The 13,341-nt window shown below is 38.3% G+C and overlaps 1 protein-coding gene across 2 annotated transcripts in view; it reads right to left on the minus strand.

Annotated features, from left to right (window-relative positions):
* The window catches only part of STXBP3 (syntaxin binding protein 3), a 36,027-nt gene that overhangs the window by 7,560 nt on the left and 15,126 nt on the right, over positions 1-13,341 (minus strand). Inside the window, exons 2-10 of one of the 2 annotated variants that reach the window (XM_008926856.4) lie at positions 10,264-10,313; positions 9,456-9,537; positions 7,961-8,037; positions 7,255-7,333; positions 5,783-5,883; positions 3,709-3,863; positions 2,689-2,779; positions 1,628-1,752; positions 87-191 (exon numbers count right to left, since the gene is read on the minus strand). In XM_008926856.4, coding sequence (XP_008925104.2) covers positions 87-191; positions 1,628-1,752; positions 2,689-2,779; positions 3,709-3,863; positions 5,783-5,883; positions 7,255-7,333; positions 7,961-8,037; positions 9,456-9,537; positions 10,264-10,313 — 865 coding nt within the window. The remainder of the gene's footprint in view (positions 1-86; positions 192-1,627; positions 1,753-2,688; positions 2,780-3,708; positions 3,864-5,782; positions 5,884-7,254; positions 7,334-7,960; positions 8,038-9,455; positions 9,538-10,263; positions 10,314-13,341) is intronic. The other variant, XM_018079098.3, reaches the window with a different exon arrangement.

Genomic DNA, 13,341 nt, shown 5'->3' on the forward strand with positions numbered 1-13,341 from the left:
ACTACTACCTGTATTCCTACCAAACAGCTTAAGTACGTTCCCTCTCAAAGAAACCAAGTAGTTGGGTTTGTTATTCATTCACATACTCTATCACATCTGCAATGTGCTTGTGCCGCATCTTCACCCAGAGGTCATCATCTTCCTCCAAAATTGCCTCCTTTTCCTTCCCAGCAGATCCTTCTGTTTTGTATCTTCCAAGAGAAAATTCAGACAGTAATTTGGTTTTTGGGTTTCCCCTAATTCTCATTACTTATGACAGTATTATTTATTACAGTTTAATGAACATGAATGGTAACAGCAGTAACATACAAAGGTTTTAATTTCCAAGCCAAGCTATTGCCTCACAAAAATATAATTAACAGAAGGATTTTACAGATTACATCTTTGAATATAGAAGAAGCAGATGAATTTTAGAATGGTTCTTTGGGGCAATAGCTTCTGGACATTCTTTTAAACCAACAGTAACTAGAGATTTAATCACACATTCACATGCACCTCCATTTCTCTTCAGCTTTCAATGTCAACTTCCCTCTGGTTCCAATGCAAACTGCACAAACAACACACTGAAACTGCAAAGTGCAGCTTTCCATGTGTACTATAAGAGATTTTATAACTGAAGGAAAATGAAGTCCCATTCACCAACAAAACAGACTAAGCAGGGCAAATTGCTCCACATATAAAAAGGAACATGCTTCACACCATTACAGAGCAGTTATTACTTGACTATAAACAAAGCTCGCAATAAACCTACAAAGTAAGACAGCAACCACATTACACAATATTTTCACATTTACAGAAACTCACACAGTTGCCAGAAAGCAGAATGGGGGAAAAAAAAAAAAATCACAGGATTAATTGTGAAAGTCAGATCATGGCTACCTATAAAACATACTCTGCTACATCTTCATACCTGGTGAGTTTGAGATTAATAGAACTCTACACTTTCTATTAAAACATTCACTCAGTGCTTCCAACCAAAGACAGGCATTCCTGTTTGCTTGACCAAACAACGAGGCCATCAGGTCTCATTTGCTGTAGAGGGTCATCAGAAAGCAAAGTCCTACCAAAATCCTTGTTGTCAGAACAATCTGACAGCAAAGTACATAACTTATGCAAACCACTGTTAGACTGTTCCAACACCGCTTATGAACTGAACATGACTTACTTAAATGTGCACTTAGAATAGAAACATGTACATTTTAACAACTACACAAATTAAATGACTGGAGCTATAAAACTGAGCATTTCTGAGAAATAACCAAGAGTTTTCTCAATATGCAATTACTGGTCTAATTTGTCTTGTTATGTCGAAAAGGTTGAGAATATGAAAGAAAATCTAGAGAATCTCAGTGTGCACTATGACAAAGGTCTTGGTTTTTTAAAAAAATGCAATTTGTTAGACCCAAAACTTAACAAAAATGATAGTTAGATCCTACCTAATCTCAACTAAGTGAGGAACTTAAAAAAATGAAGTTACAAATCCAAAAGGAAAGAGTCATAAGTGAAGCAACCGTCATGTAATACAAGGAGCTAATACTGCCATGGTGCAATTATGCTAAACAACTCCAGAGATTTTATAATCAAGAGTAAAGGGTTTTAGGTTTGTTTTCTTTTTTAAAGTACTTGCTTGTAAGTATCGTTTTCAATTGGTAGCAGGTCATACGCCATTGCCTGGAAGGTGAGCTCATGAAGTACAGTTGATACTGGATCAAAGGCACGATCAATTATTATTAGTTGGGAGTGGGTTTTAGCCTAAAAAGCCATCAAACAAACATGGAGAAGTTAAGACATACAATACAAAGTTAATGCATGTTAAATCTATTTACATCAAGGTTACAGCACTGCAGATATGTTTTGAAAAATAACTGAAAAAAACCTGAAGTATGGTCCAAGTGTTTATCAACATTATTAGCAACAAACATTTAAATTACATACAATGGGTTTAAATATTAATTTTAAGGTAATGCTCTCAGCAACCTGAATTTTGTTCATCTAATGAACAAAAACTGTAAAGGAAAAAAAAAAGGCCACCCACTGACTTTTCATAGGTAACTGCATTGTTCATATTTCAGTGCCCCTTATCTATACAGTGCTGCAACACAGGAAAAAATCTCCAAACATTCAACTGAAAGTTTCATTTTGGGATTTAATAAAGTGGCAGTAGCAGCAGGTACATTTATTTCTGTAGCAGAGTGCAAAGCCACCAAGTCAGAATGGTTTAGCCTATACTTCTGTGTTAAAGCAGCTGCCCTGATCAGCCCTGATCTGTAGGGACAGATCAAAACTATTATTTGCATGAACAGCTCTATCTTTGTGGACAATAAATCCCTTCAGGAGAGCCATTTTAATTCTGCAGAGAAGTCCCCTCTACACACAGCCTTATGGAAGGTGATATTAAAACAAAATTTATCCACTTGTCTTCAGGTTTATATCATCCCCTATATCATCACAGGGCTAATTTTTCAAGTAAAACCAGTTTATCAGTTTTTACCTTACATACAGATTTACTGTATCAGCTACTACCTCTAAATTGCTATCATACACAAAAACAACTAAATGGCAATTAGTTGCCTTCATAATTAAATAAAATCTGGGTTTGTAGAACCTATTGTCAAAGCCTATTTTGAACATGATTCTTTTTCCCCAGACTTAAAAAAAAGTAGTAGACATTTTAAGTTCACTTTCTACCTTTATTTGGCTTTTCTCATCTGTTCTGTAGTAGTTTTCAAGATTTTTTTCAACAAGCTGTGCAAGTTTGCTGGCTCTATCAGATGGTCCACTGGGAAAAAAGGAAGCATGCAAAAAGAACTTAAATTTCTTCATCAGTACACTAAGGTGCTACCTTTAAAACAGAAAGAACTCCCTAGATTGATCCTCTGGTTTCACGAGCAGTTTCTGAACTCCATTCTAAGTATTTCCAATATATTTACACTTTTACATTACGATTCCACTCTTTGAATGCTTCAGGTATTTCACACAGCAGAAACAGCTTCAGCCAAAAGATTGACATGAGCTGGCATACGGCCCAGCACCTAAAAGTCTCACTCAGAGGCAGGAAACAAGAAAGAAGAAAGACAAACGGAAAGAAAAGAAAAAGAAACAGCCAAGTAGTTATTTCTCTGTTACCTTTGCAGAGAATAAGGCACCACTTCACATTACACCACAGAATGCAGTTCTTGAACACAATTTCAGATGTCTACTTTGACATCTAAGATACTAATCTGTACCCCCTTTCAAAGCTCAAAGGAGGCATTCTTAATATCTCTACTACAAGAAATCCTGATCCCATCTGCCACAGCAATTTATGAATTCCTTGGCACCAAGTGGAGCTGCAAATCTACAAACAGCAGCAGTTCTCCTACAGGATTATGCATCTGGTACACAGGAATGCAGCATAACAGTGTCATCCTACTGACCAAACATGAAACAAGCCATTTAGAACAAAACAGGGTCTAGCAAGTACTGTTCTACAAATGTACATAGAGAAATAGCTCACTGTTTTACCTACACTTCACAAATTCCTATCATTCCATATTTCAGAGTTGTGGATTAAAAACAATTAACCCACAATTACAAAAATAAACCAAAAAAACCAACTAACCAAACTATGCTGCAGCCTCAAGCTATGACCAAACAATGTGGTAAGCACTAGAAGTGAAAGCAATTACACTGTAAAACACTGACTTTATATCATACTCCTTTATATACCTTTTATATCGTACTCCTGGATTCTCATCTAGTGTGGCACATAAGGTAACAATTTGTTCAGCCATTACTTGCATTACAGTATCTTTCTCCTTTGTCTTTTCCAGAGTCGGACTGTAACAGCGGTAGAATGCATCTGGGACATTGAGAATAAATACCTAGGTAGAGCACAAACAAGGAAAAAAGGGCCTAAATTGCACATATCTAAAATATCTGGTAAAAAACTTGCTAATAATTTAAAACTAAATGCTGTAAGAGAAAGTCACACATAATACCACCAAAAAAAAATTAATCCCACACTTCATTCTGCCTTCTCTGCCCTGTTGAGCTCATCAGCTTCTTGTTCTCACACTCTTTTTCCCTATTACTCTTTTCTCCTATGTAAATTACTATATTTTTCAAATTGCTTACTGCCTGTTCAGATGGAAGGAAGGAAGGAAAAGATATCAGGAAGAACTAAATCCTCTTCAGCGTCTTGTACAGATCCACACAATGTAATATCAGAATAATTATAGGACGTATCAAGGTTATGTTTAAAATAAAATTTTATATCTGCTTATTAGATGAGGACTTTACCTTCAATAATTGAAATTTTTTAAATGCATTAAACCTTGATAAAAGAAGTTTAGTACTACAGAGAAAAAAAGTTTTTTCAACAGTTTTGTAAATGGAATGCAAACACAGAAACAACCCCATTGTCAGTAGATGGATTTTCTCCAGCTTCAGATGGACTCTGTAACTACAGAGCCAAAGAAGAACGTCCATCCAGATAAAGATGTTTGCTTCATTCAAGTACATAGTCACCTGGACTTCGCCCAGAGCTCACTCTGATTATTCACCCTTAGCACTCCAGAAAGCAGGCAAACTAGTTAACGCTGCTCCTTTGCTAAGGATTTAAAATGTTCTTACAACCCAAAATATCTAGAATACAAAACTACACCAAAACAAGAGTGTTGTTCAACTGGAGTGCTGCTTATTTTCAACATCAGAAAACTAGTCACAATTTCTACTCTGACAGTGAGACCTCTGGAGAACCACGACCACAAAATTTTCATAGGCCTTATTTGGTAGAGTATTTCTGAAGAGCAGCCTTGGCAGAGCTCCCCAAAACAGTTTGAAACAAAACTTGGGAGCATCAACCTCACTGGAAAGCAAACAAACAAGCCACCACGCTCATTATTCTCTGATGGTTTCTCAACCTAAAAAATAAAAAAACCTTTTTATTATAAAGGAGTCTGTCTTCAAACTAGGAAACTGCATCACAGCAACACGTGGCCAGCAGCAACCTCTCCTATATTCACCTGCCACTTGGTATATTAAGAGCTGTGACCCCCCTTGTTCATAATGTTTGATGTGGGAAACATTCATGGTTAGTTGTACAACTCTCAGTACTGGACAGGGTTTGGAGGCTTCACTGTATTAGTATCAGTGTGCATTTCAGCCTTCTGTGTCTGATCAAGAGCATCAGCAACAAATTATTTCTCAACACAGCACCCACTGTGCGGCTGCACGGTGAAACCACTCATTGGCTTCCATTGGTGGTCTCAAATTTTTAATTGAGAAAACAGGGATTTCCATGTTCTCCTCTCACTGAAAAGTCTGTCAGGCTGTGGTAGTTTTTATTTCCTGTTTTTTTGTAAGGCTTTCATTTTGTTTCCCTCCCCTGCAGTTCTCTAAATCAAGTAGTTGGTCCTACTTACTCCTATTCCTATGCACCAACCTACCTTGTCTGCCAAAGTAACACCTCAGCATAAGCAGTAACATAAACTCTACTGTTTACTGAAGACAAACCAGAACACTTGCCTTCTCTTAGGGAACAGATTCCTTCTTTAACCTCCCTACTTAACTGACATTAAGTCTGGCAAACAGACCACGTGCAAAGAATAAACCTTTCAGTATGAGAGCATTTGTTTTATCTGAAAAGCACAGACGAGCACTGGAAATGTGCCAAAATGGTAAAACATCTCACATACAGTTTGTCAGTCAAAAGCTACATTTTATTTCATTGTTTTCTAGAAGGTCAGCAACACTTAAAAATAATCCTCCAGACTGTTTTTTGCTGTTAAGATTAACTTACCTGAGACTCGTAAGGGAAGAAGGAAATATTGATCTCCTTGCATTTCCTTATTGATTTTGCACATGAAGATTTAATTTTATTGAAGAGGTTGTCAGGACAAACTAGGGGGAAAAAAAAAGACTAAGTATAAATAATTTGTGCATATTCCAGCTGTCAACTCACTTATGAGCTTACAGTATTCAGAACAGACAATTCTAAATTGAAAACCAATTAACCGTAAAATACAAAAAAAAGTTGCCTGCTCTTCCTAAAGTGAGAGGGAACATATAATCAATATTTTGTGTTGTTCAAAAAGCACCACTGGTCAATTTTTACTAGCTTTGTGCAAGGGAAGTTGTAGAACACTCAATAACGGTCTGCAGCTGTGAAAGATGCTGATTTTATCAAAGCAAAACTTTCTGCTATTTATTCTCATATAGGAGAGAAAAAACACTTCCCAAGCTACAAAAAAGGTTAAACTGAGAAATAATGTGTACATATCTAACAGCAAAACACAGAAATACAGAATTTAATATAGGTCTCAAATGTATTCCAGTATGCTTCCAGGCTACACTGGATCCCAGTCTAGAAACTGAATTTAAGGAATACATGGACAACATGAATACTACACAGACTTCGAAGTGACAGAGCTATTTCTCTAACTCAGGAACTATTCATCTCAACAGGAAAAGTTTTGGCAAGTATTCAAACTGAAAGTTTGCCACTTGCAACCAAGGAACACAGAGCAAGATAGTATTTTTCCAGAACAGTAATTGCTGCTTCAGTGTGAAATGAACCAAGAAACCAAGAGCTTTGGATAGTAATTTGATAACTGCTTTGAGAACATACAGTAGCAGATATGCACCATGCACAGACATCCACAAAGACAGTCACAACTCAGGCCCTGCCTTCAGCGGCACGCTTGGGTTTTTTGTTTTCCCTTCATTACAGACCGTTTTAGTCCCACTGACTGACTGCAGGGAACATGCAGTCACATTCACCGCATTCACACTCATTGCCTCTGCTGTGCACGCAAGGGCTAAGTAGGCCCCTTCTTCCAGGTGAAGGGAAAAAGCTGGCTCACAAGTCTGAAGAACTACCTGAAATAACCAACTAACACTGCTCTTGCAGAAAGTTCTCATGCATATTTATTTTGTTTATGTGGAGATACGCAGTTATACCTGAATTGTGTTCCTCCACACTCTCCAACACAGGTGAAGACTGGAATACTTAAAAATAAAACTACATATCCTAAATTAAAAGCTGAGGAGCAGAACAATCAAGACTGGTAATTGTGAAAGAAATTGCTATTGCAACACAGCATGGTGACCACTATCTGGCAACCCAAATATATGGTTAATGACTTGAGTCTCAAATCTTCTCACAAGAAACAAGACCTCAACTTTTCAGGTACTCAATTATAGGAAAGAAGTGAGGAGCTCACTTATTTACCTATATAAAGTTATCAAACTACAACACAAAAGCTTACTTACAGTCAGTGAAATACACATATGCTGCTTTGTATCTGCTGCATGATTTAGTGATGAAGTCATCAATAAGTCCATCTACAGACTTATGGGGGTAGAAAAAATAAGGAAAAAAACCATCATGACAGTGTTTTACCTTTGTTCACATACCAGATAAAGTTTCTCCCACCCTATTACCAAGTCCCACTTAGGAATACTGAAGTTCAACATACAAGAAAACACTTAAGCTTGAGATTTTTAATTCCACAGCAAGAATAACAAACAAACAGTTACAGATGGTCAGTTATGCACCAAGATCACTTTAGGAAGCACCCAAATCAGGGTACTTGTAAAATTTCCCACCTATAACAGTGCTGAGATTTATTCTCCCAAGAATTTTTAGGAAGTAATAGAAATCTTATTAGAGCCATTACTTTGAATTCTATTTTTCAATTTATTGCATCATTATGTGATACAACGTCTCTTTCAGTGAGGTTACAATAGCTAAGCAATGAAACAGTGCCTCCATTGACCACAAGGTACTTGTTTGTAACATACTCTGGTAGCACAGCATTTTCTTCTCGTTATGGGAAATGAAGCATCACACGGAGAAGTATTACAGAAAATGCAAAAGTTAAGTACTGCATAGCTGTACACAGTAAATCAACATTTTAAAATAAGATTGTTTTTTCAGTCTGAAAAAATCTTGCAACACTTTCTTTAAAATACTAACCTTTTTTGTGGGAGTTATTAAATATATTGCTTTCATGTGTGGGACGGGCTCACGGTTTTTATATACATTCTCCACCACTATAAAGTAAAAAACATTATTTATATATATATATATATAATATAAATTTTATAATTAAGAGCATTATGCATCTTTAAGGAAGGCAGTAGAGAGTCAATAAAGTAACAGCAATCAAGTTGTCCACAATATTAGAGGCAGGGACATATCATCTGCCAAGAAAGCCCTGATTTTTTTCTTTGTTATTTTAAATGCATCAGGTTACCACACGACTTCTTCAACTCTCAGCCTAGTGACAACTAAAGTTGGAGGACTAAATTCTTCCTGGGTATTCTACACAAGCAGAGTTTTGACCTCACACAGAAAGATATGGCAAGGCAAACATGCTCAAATTATGGGGGCCAGTACAAACTGTCTTGCAAGAGAACTGCCTTGGCAAGATGGTTCTTTTTCCAGCACACTGAAGGAGAGGGAGAGCAAAATTATGCAGGGCATCATTCTGGACTACAGCCTCTTCTGTCCTTTGTTTGCCTATTTCCTGGGCACTTACTCTGTTTCAGTATAATTGCAGGCACAAATTAGATATTTTCAGCAAATCAGCTTCACTCAACTCCTGTTTTTCTCTCTTTAATAAAGTCATTAATATATAGTGTTGCAGTACACAAGCTTGAGAATGCAGAAATTTTGTGTGGGAGGAATGAGGAAGATAAGTTATGTCAGACATCTGGATGCTGAAAGACAGGCTCTTTTCAGCAGTGTACTCACTAAAAATAAAAGGCTTTTCTTAATGAAGAGGATACATGCTCACTGACAGTTTCTCACAAAGGATAAGTAGTACCTCTTATGACTTATAACACACTCCAAAAAAGGAAATTGATACAGTTTTGCTATTATACTTCCAGAATAATCATCTTATACTGAATAATCGAAATAAGAAAAGTCTTGCTACTTGTGAAAAAATAACCAAGTCTAAACAATGCCCTCTTACAAATGTATTTCTAAAAATCTAGACCTAAAGCTAATTAAAAACAAGATCGCTTACATTTTGTGCATTTATTTCAATCTCAAAGACAGGCATTAGCAAAAAAACACCCACTCCCCTCTCCCAAAACAAAAATCACATACAAAAAAGCCCAAAAACCCAAACCCACCACACCAACCAAACAAAAAAACCTTAAAAGCACAAAACACTGAAAAACAAACAAACCAACCCTTACAGCAATCTTTAGGGAAAAAAATATTTTAAAAAAGGATCTGAACTTCTAGGTAAAGAAACATTTATTTCTTCATTAAAAAAATAATAAATCACAATTGGGTAATTACTGTATAAGCCAGAAAGTCTACTAGTCTAATATCCCACAGCTACTTGTCTTCATCAACCAAATAAAGACACTTTTCTGGAAGGGTATCCTCCATTTCACTCCTTCCCTTTTTCTTACCAGGATATTGCCATCTGTACATTAATAAGAATTACACTTACCTGTGATACCCTCTGCCAGTAGATCAGTCATTTTGCAGCACAGTGACAGCAATTTAGTAGTGTAATCATCTAAAAGCATTATCTAAACATTTTGAAAAAACACACAAGTATTTACGTAAGTTAATCAGCTATAGCAAACCCATGTTATTGCCTTAACTTGCTGTGGAAATTTGAAGCTGAAATCTATTTCATTACTCTATATCTTTTCATTACCTGCATATAGCAACACTGCAGGAGAAAATTAGTCTCAAACAGCATTAGAAGGCAGCTCCTTATATACAGGATATCCAAAGATAAGCCTCATCTTAACTAAGTAGCTTGTCCCCCCGACTCATACTAAAAAATATTTTGAAACTTTCACTTGGTCACAAGTCTTTTGAATTCCTGCTAATATACACAATGGCCTGCTTAAATATATCTGTACTTATTCTAAAACTGTTTTATAGCTTAAGCAGCTCAAAGAGGTGAATCCACACGTACTGGAGTGCCATATAATTTATGAAAGTAATAAAGTATAAGCCTTTGAAAAGAAAAGTGGAGATAAACAAAAACAGTTTCTAATTTTTTTAAAAAACTAAAAAAAAATAGGAGACAATTAACCATTTGTTCTCCCTATACTAGGCTTTAGATTTTTCAACATGTATTATACAGTGTTCAGAGTTACCAAACCCCAAACCTATTACTTGGATAGAAAACAATGTTAGGTGAAAATACCAGCCATGAAGTTTATTTATTTGTTCTCTACTCAGTGATACAGATTTCTTGTTCAAGCGATGACAACATTCTTACAAAAATAACAAAACTGTACCTTCCATTCTTCCTCTTTCCTGAAGTCATCAAACACTGCTGATTTTAGCTCTGCAAGAAGAAACAGTTTCTCAGTTAGAGGAATCAAATTGTTACTAAAAAAGAAAATAATAATTCATTTAGATTCATACGTTTAGAGGTCTAAAAAGAATAATAAAAAAACCCCATATCAATAAATATATCCACAGAATTCTTGACCACAAACTGCCCCTGCCTGTTTCTAGGTCTGTACATAAGGTGTAATAAAAAAATCTTTAGCCTCGTGAAAATTTTATTAACCTCCATATTTCTGGATAACATTCTTGCCAATTAATTAGTCTTTAGCATTACACAGAGTTCTTTTTAATAAGCTGAATGCCCAAGAATCTTGTCCAAAAGCTCAAATATATTTTTTCTACATTACTGTATTTTAGTTGCCTATAAAATAAACCAGACCATACAAATTCAGTTGTCTTGAACCTCATTTCTATAATTAAAAAATTGAAGTCCATTTTTTCCCATGATAAAAAGAAACTTTATTCCAAGCTATCAGTGTACTAACACAGTGTACTTGCCCGTGTAACATTCCAACAATGTTTTGCCCTCAACCTGCAGCTGCCTCATCCAAATAACTGACCTAGACTGCTTTACAAGCTCTTAAAATCATCTCACTGCTCTCCAGCAAGCATTCTGAACACACCAAAAACCATCACAAGCCCAGGAATGATTAGTGCTCCATTTTTGTCCAAGTTTTCATTTTCTTCTCACAAATTTCATACCAATTGCACATCCTGAATACCTTTTCTACTTTTATCTTCTTTGAATTAGTCTAGAAAAGCATTTTTTCTTCTACCTTTACTTCCTGATCTAGATAAGAACTATACACAAGGCTGCAGGAACTGCAGACTGCTAAATCCCTATGTGAAAAAATAAACAAACAAACAAGGAAGCCACACCTTGGCAAAGTCAGTGACCCGTTTATAACACACTTCCTGAAGAAAGGACTGTAAACAAGCGTTACAAAAAATAAAGTTGCAGAAGTGCCAAAATTAACGTAGCTATCTGTGATTAGGCTAGAACCCATTATACGAGTCTAGAACAGAACTCTTTGTGGAAAAACTTTATTTACAGATAGACACAGAGAGCAGCTGTATATAGTCAGGATTTTATCCACAGGAACTACTGCTTCCTAAATACAGGTGCTCCTCCTACCCCCATAATTGTGAGCTGACAACAAACTGGGTGAATTAACTCTCCCACACACTTCTGCTTCAATTCAGACTAAAACTGCACCTAACAGAAGGGACTATCACAATGGCACAAAGGGGTTTTTAACAGCACCATGACATAGCACAGGTACAACTCCCTTTGTACACACACCACAGGTACTTCTGTACCTGTTCACAGAGCAGGAATAAGATACACATTGACACAAACTGCCACATAAACCACCAACACCACTGACATACTATTTTCAGACAAATCAGCCTTAAAAAAAAAAAAAGCACCAACATGTTTGCTGATCCATTAAGAAGCAGCAGTTTATGGCCTTCAATTACTCATAATCAGGGTGCCAGAGTATGTATGAAACTTAGTTCATCAATTTTCATTGTTGTTGAAATGGAAAGACAAGAGTAACTAATTATCTAACAAAGCATTCTTTTCATGACATACCTCAACTAAACTTGCCATATAAATGTTTTATTATTTACATTGCTTTACCATCACTCTAATCTTCATTCCTCACAGTCTTGTCTGCACTGACAACACCATTTTCAAAAGTCCTTACAGGCCCTGACAACACTAGTGCTTTGATCACATTCCTTCCTTGAATGTCCAAGTCTTCTACAAAATATCTCAAGACAAAACGGTGGCTTGACAATCAAAGGCACACATAACCTAACAGACCAAGACAGGAAAAGCAAAGCAGAAAAAGTAAGGATTTCTAAAGGTCAAGTTGTAAACAAAGGTATCTAATTCATACAAGCAGGGTATAGGTGCCAGCAATTGAGGACTGAACATCAGAGTTCAGTTCCTCTTTCTCAATATCCTCTTCCAGTGACACGAGCAACCAGATCAGAGCTTTCAGGTGGAAGCAGTGGAGGAACAGAAAGAAGACAGCAGCAGGACCTTCCCATTTCAGTGACAGTCACTAGGCTGGCTGAACAGCTCATGGAGTCACAACCTCAGTACAATTAAGCCCGGGGTGAGGTGGCTGCTAATGCCTTTTCTCATAGGTCTCACACTACCTGAAATACTATGAGCCCTTCTACTCCACCAGGGAAGGGAGCAGTTGCAATTTCCTTTTCTGTAACAAACACCAGCAGAACCTGCTCCTAAACATGGAGATAAAAATCTGCAGTTCATTTGTAAGACTACGTGGGAACACCTTCAACTTTTTCTACTGAAACCGTGAAGCCGAACACAAAGTGGGCAGTGCCACTCCGTGACACACACCAGAGCCCCTCCTGAGGCCGGAGTCTCCCCAAAACAGCCAGTTTGGATGCAACAGAGAAGTCCTGGAAGAGCTGGCTTCAGTTTAAGCTCTCCAAGAGCCGGGCCGGTGGGCTACAGCCTGCAGAGCTCACCCTTATCTCGGAATAAGGCGCGAGCGTCTCTATCCAGGCGCTGTCACCGCGGGCACCGCAAGCGGGGCAGCCGCCTCCCACCCACCGATGTGAGACCTGCGATGATCACCAGTGTAAGCACCGGGGAAAGCCACACTCGCACAGCCTCCGCCGCACAGCCGGCTCCCCGCAGGGCCGCCCGGGACCGACTCCGCTCGCCCTCCTCGGCTCCGACAACGGCGCGGCTCCGGCCGCGGCCCCGGACCCACCCCGGGCGGGCAGGGCACCCCCGACCCCAAACACGAGCGGGATATACGCGGGCGGCGCCCGCGGCGCGGCTCCAGCCGGCCGCTCACACCGAGCGGCCCCGGGCGCTCACCGCCCGGAGCGGGGCACAGCCCGCACTCGCTCCCGCATCTCACGGTTCATCTGCCAACAAGCGCCCCTTCAGCCCCGCACCGCCGCGCCATCTTTGCTGCCAAGTACTCGTCCCGCAGCACTGCCCTTCCGCCTCCTGCTTCAGGGACGGCGGG

This window comes from Manacus vitellinus, unplaced genomic scaffold, assembly GCF_001715985.3.
Source record: "Manacus vitellinus isolate BGI_N305 unplaced genomic scaffold, ASM171598v3 scaffold_44_pilon, whole genome shotgun sequence".
Lineage (NCBI taxonomy): Eukaryota > Metazoa > Chordata > Aves > Passeriformes > Pipridae > Manacus > Manacus vitellinus.